General features: G+C 33.6%; 1 protein-coding gene across 2 annotated transcripts in view; it reads right to left on the bottom strand.

Annotated features, from left to right (window-relative positions):
- Positions 1-8,840: 8,840 nt before the first annotated feature.
- Positions 8,841-19,369, bottom strand: part of LOC118201895 (uncharacterized) — a 156,056-nt gene continuing 145,527 nt past the window's right edge. For both annotated transcript variants that reach the window (XM_035374058.2, XM_035374057.2), the window contains exon 5: positions 8,841-11,760. In XM_035374058.2, the coding sequence (XP_035229949.1) occupies positions 11,502-11,760 (259 nt within the window). In that variant the 3' untranslated portion in view covers positions 8,841-11,501. The remainder of the gene's footprint in view (positions 11,761-19,369) is intronic.

Below are 19,369 nucleotides of genomic sequence, written 5' to 3'. Positions count from 1 at the left end.
GCATCATTAAAAGAAAAAACTGTTTAAAAGATGTATGTTAGAATTAAAAGTAAGATGTTAAAATTTAAAAAGATGTAACAGAGTAAAACCAAAGAATACTGGTAATTCCCATCTGGAAAACAGTAATTTGAGTACGATATTGAAAAAGTTGGTTTTAAGAATTTCTTTATGCATGTGATGCAAAACAATTGCTAGTATATCATGAGTGCTGACATAGATGCAATTAGTGCAGGAAATTAGTATAATTAGTATAGTTAGTGTCTCTAAATTAGTATAGTTAGTGTCTCTAAAACATGAAAAAATAATAGTGTGAGCAGTGTAAATTCATTTGAAGTACTGAAATATGACATAGACTAAATATCAGAAAATGTAAGAAATATTTTGGTATGTGTGGATGAAACACTGAACGTGGTTGTAAAATTAGAAATGAAAATTATCAACACACTTAAAGGTAATCGGGATTTAAAACTAAATATGATGTTAGAAACTTTGAAGACCATAAAACTATATGAGAAAGAAATACATTTAGATATAAATGGTATTAAACTGTAAAGTTGTGAATGGAAATTTCTGAGTAAAACCTGTAGATGATCTATTATGATCGAGGAATAAAACAAGTATTATAAAAATTGTAAGGAAATATTTGAATATGGAGTAAATGAAAACAATCCATATCGTTAAAATGAATAAAAAGGGATAAAATGTTGGAATTACGAGTGATGAGACAGAAATAAAAACATTATAATAAATAAGTTAAGCTAGAATTAAGAAATATAAACACAGAAGGGAAATCATGAACGTAAGAAAAGCAATTAACAGTTATAGACTTAAGTTTTTTTTTTAAATATTCGGTAATGTAAGGAAGATATTGTTAAACACGTGAAAGAAATTAGAAATTCTGTAGAAAATTTAGTAAAAGAACTAAGATCATGAAAAATAAACGTTTCTTTTTAAATACAATTTCATACCACTAAGTTAAAGTGTGTATAGAATACTAGAATGGTTTAAAAAAAGTAAATGAAGTTAAAATTCAGAATATATTGAACATTATAACGTTAAAAAAAGTGTGAAATTGCATCTAAAATTAAGTAATGTAACAAATAAACAGCACGTGCGGGAACGTTTGTGAAATATAACGTATAAGTTAAAAATCAGGTATTCTGAAATTTATGAAAGGTATGAAAAAAATAGTATGTGGAAATTAAATAAAATATTACAAATAAATTAGAAACGTTAAGTATTAAAAAAATATGACAGTAAATGAATATGTTATTATGAAACAGAAAACCTGAGAAATAAGTTAAAATTTCATGAAAAACTAGAAAGGATAAAAGTATCAGAATAAATTGATGAGTCGATTCAAATTCCATTTTCTTAAATAGGCTTTTTTACCTGAATCTGAATGTATCACATCAGCTTAGTGGTTAAAATCTTCAAACTACTGAGCTGGTGAGATATTTTGTTTGAGAGTTCAATTCTATATTTTGAATAATAGAATATTTTTTTTAAAAAAAAAAGAAATTTCTAAAATAAATTTTTTTTTTCGTCCGTAGAGGACGCCATGAGCAATTCCTAAACAGATTATTTTCATTTTTCATCCCTAGAGGACGCCATGACCCCGTTGCCAATTAAAAAAAACTAACTTTAAATGAAAAGCAGGAGGTCTACAATTCAATCAGTAGTCTACCAACACCTCAACTCCACTCGAAACCATGCCTCCTAGTGTGATGACGTTGCCTTTGGCCCCGCCCTCTGTGTGATGTCATTGACCACGCCCTCAGCTCCTCAGCTCCTCCTGATGCAGAACCCCCATTTTTATACTACTAACATGATTGAAAGGTACAGGTATGGAGGTGGCGGTGTTCTCGTTTGGGGAGGCATCATGCTTGGTAGTCGTACAGAACTTCACATCTTCGACGCAGGTTCAGTCAACGGGACCCGTTATAGTAACGAGATTCTTCTTCCATATGTGCGTCTTTCTAGAGGCGCTATGGGTCCGCAGTTCCTTTTCATGGACGACAATGCACCATGTCATCGCACAGTAGCTACCGAACAGCTGTTAGAGAGTGAGGATATTGAAAGGAATGGATTGGCCGGCACGATCTCCGTATCTCGATTCCATCGAGCATGTATAGGATTTTCTATTCAGACTCTTGGCAGCTCGTACCTTACCACCAGTAACGATTCCGGAGCTTCGATTGGCGCTGCAAGACGAATCGGCAGCAATGCCTCAACAACTCATTGACACCCTCATTCTCAGCATGGGCAGACGCTGTGAAACCTGCCTAGCAGTCAGGGGAGATCATATTCCCTATTAAAGACCGGATGTTTCTTGCTGGACACCCATCACAGGGATGTTTCGGCCTTCAGTCGCATTGCGCTCCATGCTAATTTTTCAATAAATCTTCTTTTTATCCCTCTGATTTCTCTTTTAGTAAGTGTTGCTTACATTACTCATGTCCTTACGTATTGGGGATCTTACGGTATTAAATGTGTTGATTTGGAAAGCTTTTGTACAAAGGTATATTGAAAAAAACCATCTCGTCCTTAATTTTTGCACACCAGTGTATACTGAAGTTTTAATCAATAAAATAAAAATCCTCCAAACCCTAATAGGCTTGAAGTATTAAAAGAAATATAAATTTTCTTCTGTTAATTTATTTATACTAATATAAAATTAGATGAATTTTTGTTAATTATATTTTACAAATATAACTCTACTGTTAAAAAAAAAATGCTAAAAAATTGCTTTCGAAAGGGGCAAGAGTAAGGCGATCTGCAGAACATTCTAATCCATAAAAGTGGTCCCCAGTTGAAAGAAGTTTGAGAAGCTCTGCTTTTAGATAATAAGGAAGCAGACACTTTTAATGTCTTATTTGTCATTCGAATTTGTGTTTGGTTTTATTATAGCCTTGAATCGCAGTTGATAGTTTTTAGTATTATTAGCTATGTATAGTGAATAAATTTCAAATTTGGTTCGTTAAATCTTGAGTGAATTTTGCTTTGGATCATCCAGAGAGAAAACTTTCTGTTTGCTTTCGTAAAGGAAAAGACTGAAGTTATAGCATTTTACTCCTATAGTTCCGCTATACATAGATATCATATAGATTATTCTTCTGTTTATATCATTTACAGTGTTATACGAATTGAAATTGATCCCGTAGAGGTCATGATGTCCCATTTCAGCCTTTCTCGCTTCAGGCTTTTTGGAGGTGCCAACAAAGTTCATGCCACCTTTCTTTCCATCCGCTGTGGTGGTGAGAAAATAAAAAATAATGCAATTTCAGCTCTATCTTACATCATAAAAGAATTCTAGCAAATAATTCCGTTTCTCTCGAAAAAATAAAAGCACATCGATATTTAAAATTATATTCTGTGTGTGACTGCAATGATTCCATTTTAAATCTTCTCTGCTTTTTTGTCATCTAATATTTACTGGCGTGAAACTCTATGGCTGTTTGCTTTAAAACCAGAAATTAAAAAATAAAATTCGCGTATTTTAAATACACCAAACTAAATTCTATATGAAATAATAACAATAATAAAAAAAACTTGGGGGGCCTTTGAAATGAACGGAGAATACTTATTTCAGCCGCGAAAGTGAGATATAGCTATTGTTTGGCTACCATACGCTTTGGAAAATGGTGGTGAAATTAATTTCTCTCTTATATGGCTCAATATTCTCTTCCACGATGAACTGCATATCGGAAAGAAATTTATAAATAATAAATGTATTTCATTAAAACTTGCGATAGGAGCATCAATAACAGTTTTTATGAGTGTTTGGAGCGTAATATTTTAAAATTAGACTTAATATTAACACAGCCCTCAATTTTCGATTTAATTTATGGTGCAGAATTCTCGAAATATCTTAGAAATTGATGAGCCCATGCTTTTGGATAACAACAACAATGATTTCTAATGAAATAAAGAGTTTTTTATTTTTATTGTATTAGACATTACCATCATGTCACACTGATCTTGCATTTAAACATAGCCACCTGAATACGAAATTTCAGAGGCTTTATTGTAACAAAATTTCTTTTTTACAAACACTTCGATAAAATTTTCAGTTTCAGCGTTGACCTTGAATTAAACGACTGAAATGGGAACTCTTCTTACCTACTGTATCGAGAGGTGCTGAAATGAAACAATTTTTAAAAGAGCCTCATTAGGGAAGCTTGAAGTGGGACAGAGAAGTATAACAGGTGTACAACCCTTTCGCCACTTGTTGGCCCCGATGATAAATAATATATTGTTGCGAAATGCCCAGCTGCGGCAAGATAGCTTCCCCGCAAGCGGATTCAGGGTTGCCAGAAAGTAGCAAGCATAAACAGGGTTGCGAAATTTGTCTCGACGCCCATCTGGCGACAAAATAAGCAGTATACCATGGACGGAGCGAGAGCATTCTAAAACGAATTCTTAGCGGTTTTCTCCAGAATCTGCTCGAAGGCAGGTCAAAAGCTATATAAATCTTGCTTGTACGTGAAGTAGCAGAGTGTCTAGAGTTTTATAGTGGAGAATATCTTGAGAGTATGTTGAGTTCAGTAGCAGTGTTTTGAGTTCAGAGGTTAGCTCGAGAGCGATCGACCGAGTGGGGAGCTGTACTTTAGTGCTTTGTCGTGAAGCTGTCTTCACCGCTATAGCTTGATAGCCTGAAGGCAGAGTTGTTTATTGTTTCAGCGTGTTTGTCGTAGTTTTTCGAGGATTGTAACACGTCCGTGGTACTGTCCTGTGTAATACTGACGAATAAATTGTGTTTTGATTTTTCATCAGGTGCTGTCATCAATCACCCCCAAATTCGCGAAACGTAGAACGCAACAAACAGTATTAAAAGAAATGAAGAAATTGCGAGAGGGTGCAATACTGAAATAAAAGTATCTCGGAATTAAAAATTACCCGTCCTAAAAATAACTTTTGAAAAGATTGTGTTTGTACGAGATAGATGTGTACATGTGATGAAAAAGATGTAGCAATATTGTGATGCAAAGGACGCAGCAATGTTGATGGCGTAGAATGTAGATCCATATTGAAAAGGATACTTGGAAGCCGAGTAAGATTAAATATTCATTTTTTATTTCAATTGATATTTGCGGACACAATTTACTTGGCACTCTATTCATATCTATTTTTGATACTATAGCGATAACAGGAGGGCACAAAGAAATTATGTTTTAAGAAAGATAGAAGCTTAAGTGCGCAGCTGTTCAGTTGCTTATTTAGAGAAAGGTTTCAATTCTCGAAATTTTTAGTTCAGGTTCTGACTTAGCTACGTAGTCAGCGTTATGCAAGCCATGTGACATAGATTGATCTAGAAATGACGCAGTACCACAAAATTATTACTATATTTAGAACAGAAAGGGGGAATTAAGGAACTTTGATAGTTTATATTATAATTTTGAGATTTAGGTAGGTTTTACTATACATACACTGCTGGCCACCCAAATTGCAACACCAAGAAAGACAAGGAATATCACAACAAAATTTATTTAGCAGATAACATGTTGACTAAGTATCAAATGATTAAATTTATAGACTTCTGTGAAGTGTGGTTCCTTCCAGAATCAGTAGCCAGAGTAGCGACCATTGTTGGAGATCACCGCTACCACACTCCTCGGCATCGATTCAAAGAAACTTTGGATGTGTTCTTGGGGTACAGTAGACCAAACAGCTTCCACACGTTTCCCGAGTTGATCTAGTGTGGCAGCTTGGCATGTAATCTGGGTCAATCGTTCAGCAACCATGGGACACATGTTTTCTATCGGCGAAAGATTCGGAGAGCGAGCCGGCCAGGGAAGCAATTCAATCTGGCGATTGACGAAGAACTCTTGGACAATGCGTGCCACGTGTGGTCGAGCATTATCCTGTTGAAATATGGCTGAGGGCAAGCTCTGAAGATAAGGAAGGACAACTGGCTCCAACACCTCGGAGATGTAGCGCTGGCTATTTAAAGTACCGGCAATGCATACTAGAAGAGTGCGAGAGTGATATTCAATACCGCCCCAGTGTAATACCCGGTGCAGGACCAGTGTGGTGGTGCATAACGCAGCTGTTCAGCATCCTCTCTCCACGGTGTCTCCAGACTCGAATCCGACCATCGCGGTATTGCAGACAGAAGCGTGACTCGTCATTAAAGACAATTTCATTCCATTCTGCAGTCCACATCATTCTTTCATCGCACCATTGGCGGCGGAGACGTCTGTGGTTCTGCGTCAAGGGTAGACGAAGCAATAGACGTCTTGGGGACAGACCACTCTGCTGTAAACAGCGTCGAATGGTACGCGCAGACACTGGATGATGCGTTACAGACTGAATGTGCTGTGCTAAGGTTTGTGATGTGACTGAGCGATCCGTCACTGCCATGCGCACAATATTCCTGTGATCACTTGAAGTGATGCACTGAGGTGGATGCGATCGAACATGTCGGTCCGTCTTACCCTCCTGCATCCAACGGTCACATATCTGCATTACAGTTGTTTGGTTCCGTCCAACACGACTATCGATTTCCTTGAAAGATAATCCACACTCTCTTTAGGCCACTATCCTTCCTCTGTCGAACTCGGATACTTGATCAAACGATGATCGCTGTTTACTGCGAGGCATAATTGATCGATTTTTTGGAAAAACTACAAGAAAAACGCAATTTCATAACTTGAAATCGTCGAAAACTCAAGCCTTAAATAGCACTTTGAAGTGGGGACACAGGCGCGTCTGCGCTGAAATTCTAATCATTTGCATACCTCACCTCCGCTAATGCATGTTTTAAATTTCATGTTATTTGCATGCTTCCTTCAGGGTGTTGCATTTACGGTGGCGAGCAGTATATATATTAGATACTGAAATACTTTTTTGTAGACAATAAATTTCACCTAATTAATGTTTCTTTCAAATATGCATAATGACTAAAATTTAAAAAACTAAAAACTTTTCAAATGCAGTTATAAATTCGTAATTTACTTCATATGATGACTTTTACACTGTTTAAGGGAATTACGAAGAAGTTTATAAGTGTATGTTTATATACATTATTCATATAAGAATTTTATTGTCCGATATTTTATGTTTTGCCAATAATATAAATTTGCAATTAATGTTTGAAATTATAATTCCTTTCGTGAATTTTGCAATCCATGGCAATGTATTTCAATCAATAACAGATGCACATAGAATAAAAAAAAATTTATTTACAGGCTATGAAAATTATAATTCACGAAATTTATGATACACTTCTCATTAATTGTCATGCATGAAATAAATTTTCTGGGAGTAACACAAAAAATGTAAGAAGTAACCTATTGTAATCTTAAAAGTGCAAGCATCTTACTAAGCGACTGAATAATTAACAAAAAATATTTCAAATATTTCGAACTTCATATTCATTAGGAATTATAAAGCCCGCAAATTGATCCTTATAATTCACCTTTGAAGGAATAGATTTTAAACGCTTTTAAAGATTATATTAATATAACTCTTTTCGAAGAATGGATAAATGTTTTTTATAGAATTTTTTCCCTTCAATTCCCGTTCTCAATGGAGACAATGGAGAAATATTTCATGAATTACCGCTAGTGAAAAAAACAGGCACTTTTATTCTTCAAAACAAGTGTCTAATTCTAATTGCTTGTTTTGTGCATACATCACCTGTTCGTTTTGTGAGACTACACAGGAATATATAATTTTGTGTACAATAACAGAGATCCACTCATTTTACAATGTTATCATATTACGAAATTCTGCTTTTCAATTTCATTTAGTTATGTATTTATATATTTTTCTTTGTAAATCAGTGAAATGAAAAAAAAAAAAGGTCAAGTTTTCCTTTTAATTGTTTCTCTAGTCGTAAAAAGATCTACATATTTACATATTATGTACATTATTAATTTCTTGTCAAAAATTTAGCTTAAAGAAAAACCTTCACAGTGTCAATTTTCGGGTAGATCATGATAGCAACTTAAAAATGAGGTAAATGAATCTTGTATTTGGAGATAATAATTAGCTTGATCTTTTGACATATAAACAATGATATTTAAATTACATGAAGTATGAAATAATAAATAAATATGATTTCAAGTTAACGTGAGTTAATAAAATCTTAAAAAACTTATGTAGAGAATTCAGAAAGTCATATTATGTTTTTTGTGGAAGTCCAAAAGCTACAGTAATATTGTGAGTTGTACAAATTTTGAGTTCGAGATGCAGAAAGTTTTCATTGATTATACACGAAACACATCCGTGTCAGTAAATTTTGTGAAAAGCCATATTTTATTTATGCTCAAAATTCTAAGGACTTTCACATTTCTTATAGGATGAATAAATTTATAGAAAGAACTCTCAGATTTGTCCTTGTCGGTCTTAGCCTTTGTTAATAATGAGTAATTTCTCGATTCGATTTTCAGCACACTAATGCTTTTTAAAGATGAAATCTTAGAGATGTAGGCAGGATCATCTTACAATAGTCATGGACTCCCGGCCTTCCGCAGTACTCTGAGGTCCTTACCTATAAAAATGTCCTTAAGAATAACAACAAATTTGCGAATATATGGTCTCCTATACTCGTGGGACTTCAGCGTAGATCATGCAGGCCATTTGCAACAACGGTCTTTCATTTACTATTACTAATAGACAACAGAGCTTGAAAGATCATGAAAGTGCATTAAAAAAGATAGTATAAATGTGCCTTACCAACTCAGTTAATGAAGAAAATAATTCGAATTTAAGAAACATACAAAACAATGTGTGTTTTTGGAGGGTGACATTTAGATTACATCTGTAGTCGCTGTAAAAGTCAAAGCCTATTATATTATTAAAAAAGTGTGAAAAAAGAGATACATACTATAATAATAATTTCATCTGTTTAATTTATTAAATAAAAAAAGGCGACAATTTCTCTTTAGAATATTTGTATTAATCTATTGCACATATAACGAGTTGATAATTTCTCATTTCAAAATCCAAAACATAATCGTGCAATCATAATTGCACTCTAAGGTATTTTCTCCCTCCTTTCCGTATGCCTTCAGAAATGGACGCATACTCGACGCGTATACGAAAGGTCCAGTGTTTGAGTCGCGGCGACAGCATTGCACATTTTTCATGTTTCCTGACATCAAGAAAAACCTCATAACTCTGCAGCACAATATTTAGATTTCATGCCTAGCAAAGATCTCACATTTATTATATCTTTACTTTAGCAACTACAATATTTTTATACATTAACTTGCTCTGAATAAACGGCAAAATTTTTAATTTTATATTAAAGAATATCGAAGTTAATTTTTGATTATTTATCAGGAAATTTTATAAGATAAAAATTAATATAATAAATTATTTAGTTGTTAATTTCGTATAATATTTGTTATTTTAATATTTGTAAATCTTTGCTGGAAGTATATATTGCATGTTACAGAAGTCCCTCATGTAATCAATTCAAAAGGATGTTTATGCTCATTCGTCCTTCTTATCTGATAAAAATACTAACCTTACTGTTTTTAAAATGCATGGTTTTGAGGTAGTAGAATAAAATAATCTTTTAATTTGCATTTGATGATCGGATCTTTAATTGAATGCTACTTTGCACTACTTCATGTTTTTCCCCCCTCCAGATATTTAAAATTTAGAAAGCTCAAAATTTCAGGTTGAGCTTTCAGGTTGTTTCAGATTTCAGGTTGTTTCAGATTTATAAGATGCTTGCTGTGTTAACATTTCTCCAGTATTAGAAAATTGTGTTGAGTCAACTGTTTGTTTATGTCGCATTCTTCATTGACTTCAGGCGTTTTTAGACTTTCTTCATCTTCAAATAATTATTTTTAGAATACTTACTGCTCAAAAACCAGCAACAAATGAAAAATTGCTAGTTCAGATTTAATATTCAGATTTTAAGCTTTCATAGTAATTTAAAATGCAATAGTGATTTCAAATATGCAATGATTTGAATAAATATTTCCGTAGTCGAAGCCAAGCGAAGCGTATTTAGAAATTGATTTCCCCTTAAAGTCGCGAAATGTGAATATCAGAAAAATGGAAGGTAGCCATTTGTATTATGAAATGTGATAGAGGGTTGCAGGAAATTTAGAAGTGGTTGGAAGCTAGCAGATATGGTAAAACAAGGCAATGACCAGCGTAATTTCATACGCAGATTTGAAATCGCTGTCAGAAGATTCAATTCACTTTCAGAAGACACGGATCCGCACCACAAAGGGCGATGAAATCTTACACAATGGCTTTCCGACTTAAAAGACATCGTAATTTACAGACAGGCTGACAAATGACTCTTAAATTTTCGTCTCCTTCAGGAAGACTGGTATGTCAACTATCAGTGTCTATCCGCTTTGATCGGCATAGTGGTTAGCGCTACTGTCTGCTGTATCATTGAGGATGGGCTCGAATCCCAGAGAAAGCTCAGATGTTCGTAAGTGCATAATGTACTAAATAATAAAATACTGATCAAACAGAGGCGGATATTGTGTGGTAGGAGAAGAGGGATAGTAAGGGAAGCTCTCGAGAAGTTTGGTGGAAGGGAAAGAGGAGACAGTCGTCTTGTGGTGCATCCTGGCAACCTTTGCGGAGATGAGAAAGCTAAATGACCGATTGATATTCGCCACTCACGATGAATGCATTAAGCTGCAAGTATCCGTTGAAAACAAAATAAGCGCTATCCATGTCTCGTAGCCTTTACAAGAAAGCATTGTAGCAGGTAGGCCAAGTGTTTATGCCTATTACCCGTTCTCAAAAATGAAACTTATATCAATGGCATTAATTCCTTTTTTACTAACAAGTCACAATATAATCTCCAGAATGATTATTGATGCTTTTGATATGGATCGCAAATCAATGTAGGTAGTTTCATTTTTATTGAATAATCCCAATTTAATCTCTAGAATGATTTTCGACTACTTTAATAAGAGAAAACTTGGTGCCGGGTACCGCACAACAAAGATCTTAAGTGACTTTTATATATATAAGATAAAAATTGTATCAGAAATATTAGGAAAATGACTTCAAGTCACAATCTCTCGCTACATATTTTTCTGAAGTTTCGATAAGAGTTTTTTAAAAATGGGAAATACTACTATAAAATGTGATTAAAGTATTGGTACACAAGGGCAGTCGTCATGAAACTTGGTATTCTGTTCACTGTCGTCTATTTAGAAAGCATAATGTTCGAATATTTCATTTCATTTAGCCTATCAGAATAAAAATTCTACAATCCGAGCATTTTCCTTTTACTTAATATTTTTCTGTTTTCGGTATAGTTGACAAATTTATTCCCGAAATTCGATCGTTTTGTTGCTTACATTTTGAGCAGTAGCATACTTTAAGAAGATGTACCCGATAAAACTATTCGTCTTAGCGCGACACTGTGCAACACATGGTGTGTTTCCTCATTGAAGAGAAGACATTTTCAAAAGACTGGCAAATCCTATTTACCACGATTCGGGTCTGTGCAGAACAGTTTCTTAAATTAATGTATATCTTAAATATTAGAACTTGCAAGAAGTCTTTCAGTGCGGAATCATCCAGTGTTCAAATAAGCACCCAACAGCAATGGTCATTAGTGTCAAAGGAGAAGTGAAAGAGGTAGGGGTTGAGTGAGAAGTTGACGTTGAACAAGAATTCTCAGCATAGGTGTAGTGGGCACAATGTTCATGGATCAACGGACTGGATATGCGATCCAAATGTTGTTGTAGATAGTCAGCTGCCTCTTGTCCACAATCTCGGCTGACATGAATAAGCTTACAGAGCACGAAGTCGTTGAAAGCGCTGAAATTAAGAAATAGAATAATTATTGGATAATTAAAAAAGGTTTTTATTCTAAATAATAAAATAACTAATTCAAATAAAATAGAAAGGTTAGAGTAGATTGAAGGGTGCTCCTTGTATTATCGCCAAGTTGTTGCTTCATTTATTGCCAGGTTGCTGTTTCATTTATGGTAACCTGAGTAGTTGAATGTTATGGAAACCCTATTATGACATAATCAGTTGTGTGGATGCGGTAAATTTTGAATGATGGGAAAGATTTGTAAGGGCTTGTGGTGTGTGTTGGTTAGGAAGTACATTTCTTCTTTTGTGGTTTAGACGGTAGAATGGCTGAATGTGATAAGATTAATTTGAAGTTTCTGTACGATTTGGAACGAAAGGAGAAAAGAGCACATTAATTGACTAGTGTTTAAATGAAGGTTTACTTAGTAGCCATTATAAATGTCCTGTTTGTAGGAAGGAAATGCTCATGGTTGAACGTCGGAGGATATCGACACTACGGAGGATATGTTTAACTCTTATTTTGTATTTATGTGGCGACGCCGATATACGGATTCTAGTTCAAATAATTTTAGGAAGTTTTTGGATGCTATTAAGGAATTTTGTGTACCACAGACTGAAGACGTACAAATTTCTAAATAAGGGTAAGTGGATATTTGTTTTGTGTTAGTGCTTAAGAGCATAAGATAAATTTCCTTTTTTATGTTATTTTATTGTTTGATTTAAAATGTAGTTTATTGAGATTATGTATTTTTTGCTTGGCTCTATTGTAGAATTGGGTGCTCCTTTGACTTTTTAAGTGAAAATAAATCGATGTTTACATGGACAAAGTCAAAGGAGTGCGCAATGCGAAGTTTGTGCAATTTTCTGATGTTTTAAGTGAAAATAGGCCGATGTTTACATGGATACCGAGTTTGTGCAATTCTCTGACTTGTCATTTTGTCTCTATGTAGCGTCGATTTTCGCCCCCAAAATCGCCGCTACACAAAGTCAAAATAACAAGTTAAAGAACTACACAAACTCGGTATCCATGTATCGCCAACTTTGGCCAAGGGGCACCCGTAAATATATTTTTACCAAGAGAAGCTTGATATTCCTGTCTGAATTAAGTGTTTGATTATGTTTGAATGGCATACACTGTATCGATAGAGTTATGGAGATCAGATGAGTTTGGAAACAAGAAAACTGTACGTTTTATCGTATCAATGCGCTGTCAACATAGGGTAGTAATACCTTTTATTAATAATACAGATGACTGAAAAATGTTTTGATTTGTTGTAAACTTAATACTGAATATAACTTATGTGATTTTCTGTTGCAGGCAAGGAGCATGTAAGTTTCTTACGTTAAACTAACCAGTTATTATAAGGAAACAAGAAAACTGTGCTCTTTATCGTATCAATGCATTGTCAGCCTAAGGTAGTAATACCTTGTAGTCCCTTTAAGCTAAGGGTTTGGATCTTAGAACGAGAGTGGGAGTTTCCGGCACTCGTATAGCGTTGTTAGAGTTTTGCTAACTCCAGCTAACTGTATTTTTCTCGACTTCTTGATAATCGCTATCTCTCAGTGTTACAAGCCGAAATCATCGCAGACGAAAACGTCGCGGGAAAAACAACGCAAGGCGAAAACGTCGTGGTACAAAACATCGTGGGAGAAAAAATAAAGCAAAGAGAAAATCTCGGAGTTCTAAAATATGGTGGTATAAAATATCGTCGTCAAAAACAAAACAGTTCAAAAACTTTGCAGTTTAAAAATATCGTCGTCGAAAACATCGTGGTTAAAAAAAAAAAAAAAAAAAAAAAAAAAACCTAAAAATCATCGCATGACGATAACATCGCACACATGCGTTTTTCAGGGTTTAAAAGTTGTAAATGCATATTCGTATAGAAATTTGGAAGTGCAAGAAATGTTAACTATACTCTAAGAATAAATAACAAAACAAGATGCAATTTTCTCCAAAATAATATCACATTAACAAACTAACAAACGTCGAAGAGAGCAATTTGATAATTAACTAAGCAATTTTTATAGAGGTAACCTCATGCAGTTATATAGCTTCCTTTTTCTAAACATCTTTAGGCTCTATTTTTCATGAAAAATTATGAGTAAAACTTTATAAAAAGATGAATTTATTAATGACCTTTGTTAATTAACTATGTAAATTTAAAATTCTATTAAGTGCTATAAGTTGCATTAATTTTCTACTCATTTTCAATTTTTAAATGCTTAAGTTTCCTTCTTACTTTTTCAGCAAAAGTTTATTAGTTCATTCAAAAAATATGAAATATAAAAGTAAACATATCTCTCTTTCCTTCTTGCGCTCCCAAATCTATGCGAAAATGCATTTACATCTTTTAAAACCTGAAAAATGCATGTTTGCGATGTTATCGTCATGCAATGATTTGTAGGTACTTTATTTTTTATCACCATATTTTCGACGACGATGTTTTTAAACTGCAAAGTTTTGAACCATTTTATTTCCAATGACGATATTTTGTACCATAATGTTTTAGAACTGCAATGTTTTCTCTTTGTTTTCTTTCCTCCCACGATGTTTTTGCCTCGATGTTTTCGCCGGACACACTCTCTCAGCCGATTGAACTTACGCATCAGTAAATTATTTGAGCCAGCTTGTAACTTAGTTATTTAACTGTTTAGTCTTAGATTACTGATCAGCCTTTAAATTGATTTGACTGTTTTTATTTAATTTGCTTTGCTACAGGTAGTGGTTATCTGTAACATAACATGAGTTGTACTTTGTTTTGTTAAACGTTCAATTTAATAAAAAAAGTTGTTTAAACTTGCAAGTATCAGTCAACCTATTTTCAGACATAGCGAAGACTCACTATTTGTCTAGCAAGGCTTCAGAACTAAAGATCCAGTATCAGATCAAGTAATACTTTATATTTTTATTTCCGATATGTTATCGTCATTTTCAAAATTAACATTGGCTTTCTCATTTTTCGGATACTTTTTTATCTCTTACGTTTTTGCTGTTGCTTGGGGAAGGGATTAGCAATCTTAATCATTTTGGCTTTTCATGTGTAAAACATTAGTGGTAAATCATAGAAAATAACAATCGGCTAAAATATTATTATTTGCTTTTAGACATTGTAGATAAGTTCAGCTTCGAATTTATAACCTATGTATGCGTGAGTGGTGAACATAGTTGTATTCTATTTCATCTCCATAGACTCAGGAAATAGATCACCGCTAACTAAAATATCTTGGGTATCAATATTTGAAATCTGAATATTTGTGGCAAGAGCTATCCCACTTCCTAGCTAGTGGCTAACTCGCCTTGCGCTAATAAATGGTATTTTAGCGAAACTGTCAAGTATTAAATTTGGCTTCAATGCTGATACAGCTACAGATAAGCTCGGTTACAGATCTGATGTAGTTATAAAGCTCACAGCTACAAGTGGATAAAATAATCTGCAATATACTTACAGGTTTTGATTATTGTGTTAGACAGTATGTGCAAAGTTTATTTATTTGAACTGCTATTTGTTGCTGCCCTGTAAGGTACATTTTTATTTCATAACAGTGATTTTAATTTAGTGAACTTTTCCTGCCTTATCTCGCTTCAACTTACAGCTCCCTACCAGAATACGTTTTTTGAATTGCGTTGAATGCAAATGAAGAAGAGAATAGTATTTAAGTCAAGTTCAACTGATTTCGAGAGAGAGAGAGAATTAGTTCCGCATTAAATAAAATAGTGATTAAATGTACATTATGCTCCATGATTTTGTAATCTATGGATTTTCCACCTAAAAGCGTGAAATACTTTTTAAATCACTGAAGCGTAACGAGTATTTTACTATTTAAATTTTTGCTTAATAATGATTGTATAAAAATTTATATTTTATATTTGCAAAATGTTCTTATTCTTTTTAAAACTCCTTAAAATTTTATTCCATTTTGAGAATTTTCATTTATCAGAAATACATATATAGGATCAGTATTTAAAGAAATCTTCTTTTAATACTCGGTATTATTAAAAAAGCTCATATATGCAAATTGGATACCACTCCAATTATTTTATCTGCTTCATGAATAAACTTCAATAGGAAAAGCTACATCTCTCGATAATTTCGGATAAGCTATTTTGTATGCAATTCCTACACTGAAGCTAAAGTACCGGACCAAAATTTGTTAAAAGAATAGCATTCGTTTTCCGGTAAGAAAATAATACTATTTTACATAGAGATTTGAATATTTATAAGGTATTTCTCTCCTCTTCTTAGCGTGTCTTCGTGGTATAATGGTCTGCATGGTTGGGCGCGTATTCCAGAAGTACGTTGTTCGATTTCCGGCGATGGCGTTGCTCGTTTTCAAGTCTATTGCTATTAAAAATCCTAATGTCTCTACACTGGCGCCCGAACTAAAAAGAATGATGATTCTCCACACCCCAGGATTTGGAGATTGGGTCCCCTAATTAAAAAAAAATTAATTGGGTCCCCTAATTTGGGTTTCCTTTAAAAGGGGAAGTATATAAGGTATTTCTCCCACCTTCTTAGCGTGCCTTCTCGGTGCCGGTCTGCATGATGGGCGCGTATTTCTGAGGACCGTGGTTCGATTCCCGGAGAAGACGTTGCTCATTTTTCATCAGTCTTGCTTTAAAAATAACCTAATGTCTCTACACATTAATTGTATAAATATTATGATAAATGCGACATACATTTCTTGACTGAATGGTTAAAATTAGCAATTAATCAATTACGACCTGACTTTATATATAGGGCAAGTTAAATATCTTCTAGTACAGCGGAGCGAAATCTTTAAATTTACAAACAACCATTTGCATAACGGGAGAATGTTTAGAATGGAAAAATTATGTGCTTTGTGACAATTTACATAGATGATCGTTTGAATTTACGAAGAGCCCTGTAGGGTTTCTGTTGATCTGGAAAGTCTTGGAGACCTTAAACAAGTTAGCAAGTTATCACTGCGTCTTAAAATTCATAAATACAGGAGAAGACTTAAATAACCTTTTCATTTAGTCTGAACTTTAAACATAAAACGGCTCGATTAGTGTTACAATGTCCACTTCTAGCAATGTAAATTAAGCAATGATACTAAATTAAATTCCACATGACTAAAATTACACATTCAACAAAATAAGCTATAAGTTGCTTTAACATTTAACCGTCACGTAAGTCTTAAAACCTCGACCAGCGACAGAATGCAAAAGCCGGAATAATTCCTATTACATAAATACAGTTGGCTATGAATTCTGATAGCGCGACGCCAGTTTTAAAAGCGCCCCCCTCTAAGATTCCAAACCTTTAACTGAAATACCGTCAAAGTTAATTTGCATTCTGATGAAAAACGCAGAAGGAAGAACTTATAACAAACATCGAAATTATAATAACCGATTCATTAACATAAGAACCTCACAGCACATTTAAGAAATTTCTCCATCGTAATCAAAAACTCTGTAAGTTAATTAGAACTTTACTAAGATTTGCTTCAATTTCTTGGTTTTATAATTTAATTATGTTTGTGATACTTCATGACAGAAGCATTTAATATTTTATTTATTTATTTATTTATTTATTTTTTGTTGATTCTCAACATTTACTCTGTTTAGAAGAACTCTTAGAATGATGCTTTCGAAAATGACTTTATATGTGACACTTGAAATCTTTGAGTTCGAATATTGCTAAACAAATTTTTGAAATATTCTTTTTTAAAAATTTTAAGCGAAATTTAAAAGAGTTACACATCATTCAGACATAAACAAAAGTCCAGGTCTTATGAATGGTTCGGGTTACAATTCTTTGATTTGCCTGTGAGGAAACAGCGATATGCATTAGCGATACAGAAATCTTGACGTATTTTAAAATTATTTTCCGGGCTAGCATTATCTCTAGGTATGATATGATAAGCACTTGAAAACAATGAAGACTGGATTGAGCAATCGGGACCTTCGGTTACAGCCGAAAACATCGCGGACGAAAACGTCGCGGAGAAAACAACGCAAGGCGAAAACGTCGTGATACAAAACATCGTGGGAGAAAACATCGCAGTTCTATAACATCGTGATACAAAATATCGTCGTCCAAAATAAAGCGGTTCAAAAATTTCGCAGTTTAAAAACATCGTTGTGGAAATATCGTGGTAAAAAATAAAGTAACTACAAATCATCGCATGACGATAACATCGCAGACATGCTTTTTTCAGGTTTTAATAATTGTAAATGGAGATTTCCATAACGATTTGTGAACGCAAGATGGAAAGAAGGATAATCTTTACTTTCATATTTTTTATTAACTATAATACATTTTTGCTGAAAAAGTAAGAAGGAAATTTAAGCATAGAAAATTAAGGCAACTTATATCAATTAATAGAATTTTAAACTGACATAGTTAACTAACAAAGGTCATTAATAAATAATTTTTTATGAAGTTTTTACTGGTAATTTTTCATTAAAAGTATAATCTAAAAAAGTTTAGAAAAAGGAAGCTACGTAACTGCATGATCTTATCTATAAAAAGTTGCTAATTGTGAGATTATTTTCTTCACTTTTGTCAATCTAATACTCTTATAATGAAAATTATTTCTTGTTCTGCTTCAGATTAGTCTTAAGTATTAAGTTTCCTTCTTAATGTTTCAGCAAAAATTTATTAGTTAAAAAAATATGAAAGTAAAAATTATCTTTCTTTCCATCTTGCGCTCACAAATCATTATGGGAATATCCATTTACAATTATTAAAGCCTGAAAAAAGCAGGTCTGCGATGTTATCGTCCTGCGATGTTTTGTCGATACTTTATTTTTACCGCGATATTTTCGACGACGATGTTTTTAAACTGGGAAGTTTTTGAACCGCTTTATTTTCGACGACGATATTTAGGTACCACGATGTTTTAGAACTGCGATGTTTTCTCCCACGATGTTTTGTAGCACGACGTTTTCGCCTTGCGTTGTTTTCGCCCGCGATGATTTCCGCATTTTCGTGACCTGCACTTTGTGCAATTCTGCATTTTTGTGACCTGCGAACTCTAGTCTGCTCTTCAGGTACTGAAGATATCATAGAAATTGATTCTTTCTTGCACTTCGCGATGATATCATGCAATGAAATTTTCCACTGACTTTTATGCTTTCATTCTTTAAATAGAGATTGATTGCAATTATTTGTTGGTGATATTAATTTTCGGTATTTTTCTGGTCGCATTTGTTCTAAAACATAATCTTCTAAATTACTCTCATGAGTATTGTTACACATTTGCTGACTATATTAAAGGAAAATGCAATTTCATTATAATTATTCCTTCCCTGAATTTGAGACGTTACTTCGGCTATGATTTTTTGAAACTTAAAATTAGGCAAAAAAATGCAACCTTAGTTTCGTATATATGTATTTTGAGTAAACCTCAATCGATTTCAGGGTCGGTCAGATGTAGGTACGTGATCTTCAGGATAATTTTTTTTTAATTTTATTTATTTATTTATTTATTTAATTTTTGAAGAAAAGGAACTTGTATCTAAACGGCTTCGAAATCGATAGGGTTTTATTCAAAAGCTACGCCAAAGTAAGGTTGCTTTTTACCTAACTTTAAATTCAATTTGGGATGTTTCTGTTTCAGTTTCATTTTAAATGAATAGAAC

The sequence above is a fragment of the Stegodyphus dumicola genome, chromosome 5 (genome assembly GCF_044657685.1).
Source record: "Stegodyphus dumicola isolate Sdum_Otavi_A_Nest chromosome 5, ASM4465768v1".
NCBI classification, from domain to species: Eukaryota; Metazoa; Arthropoda; class Arachnida; order Araneae; family Eresidae; genus Stegodyphus; species Stegodyphus dumicola.
The sequence above is the reverse complement of the archived record's forward strand: the minus strand, read 5'-3'. Positions and strand labels throughout refer to the sequence as shown.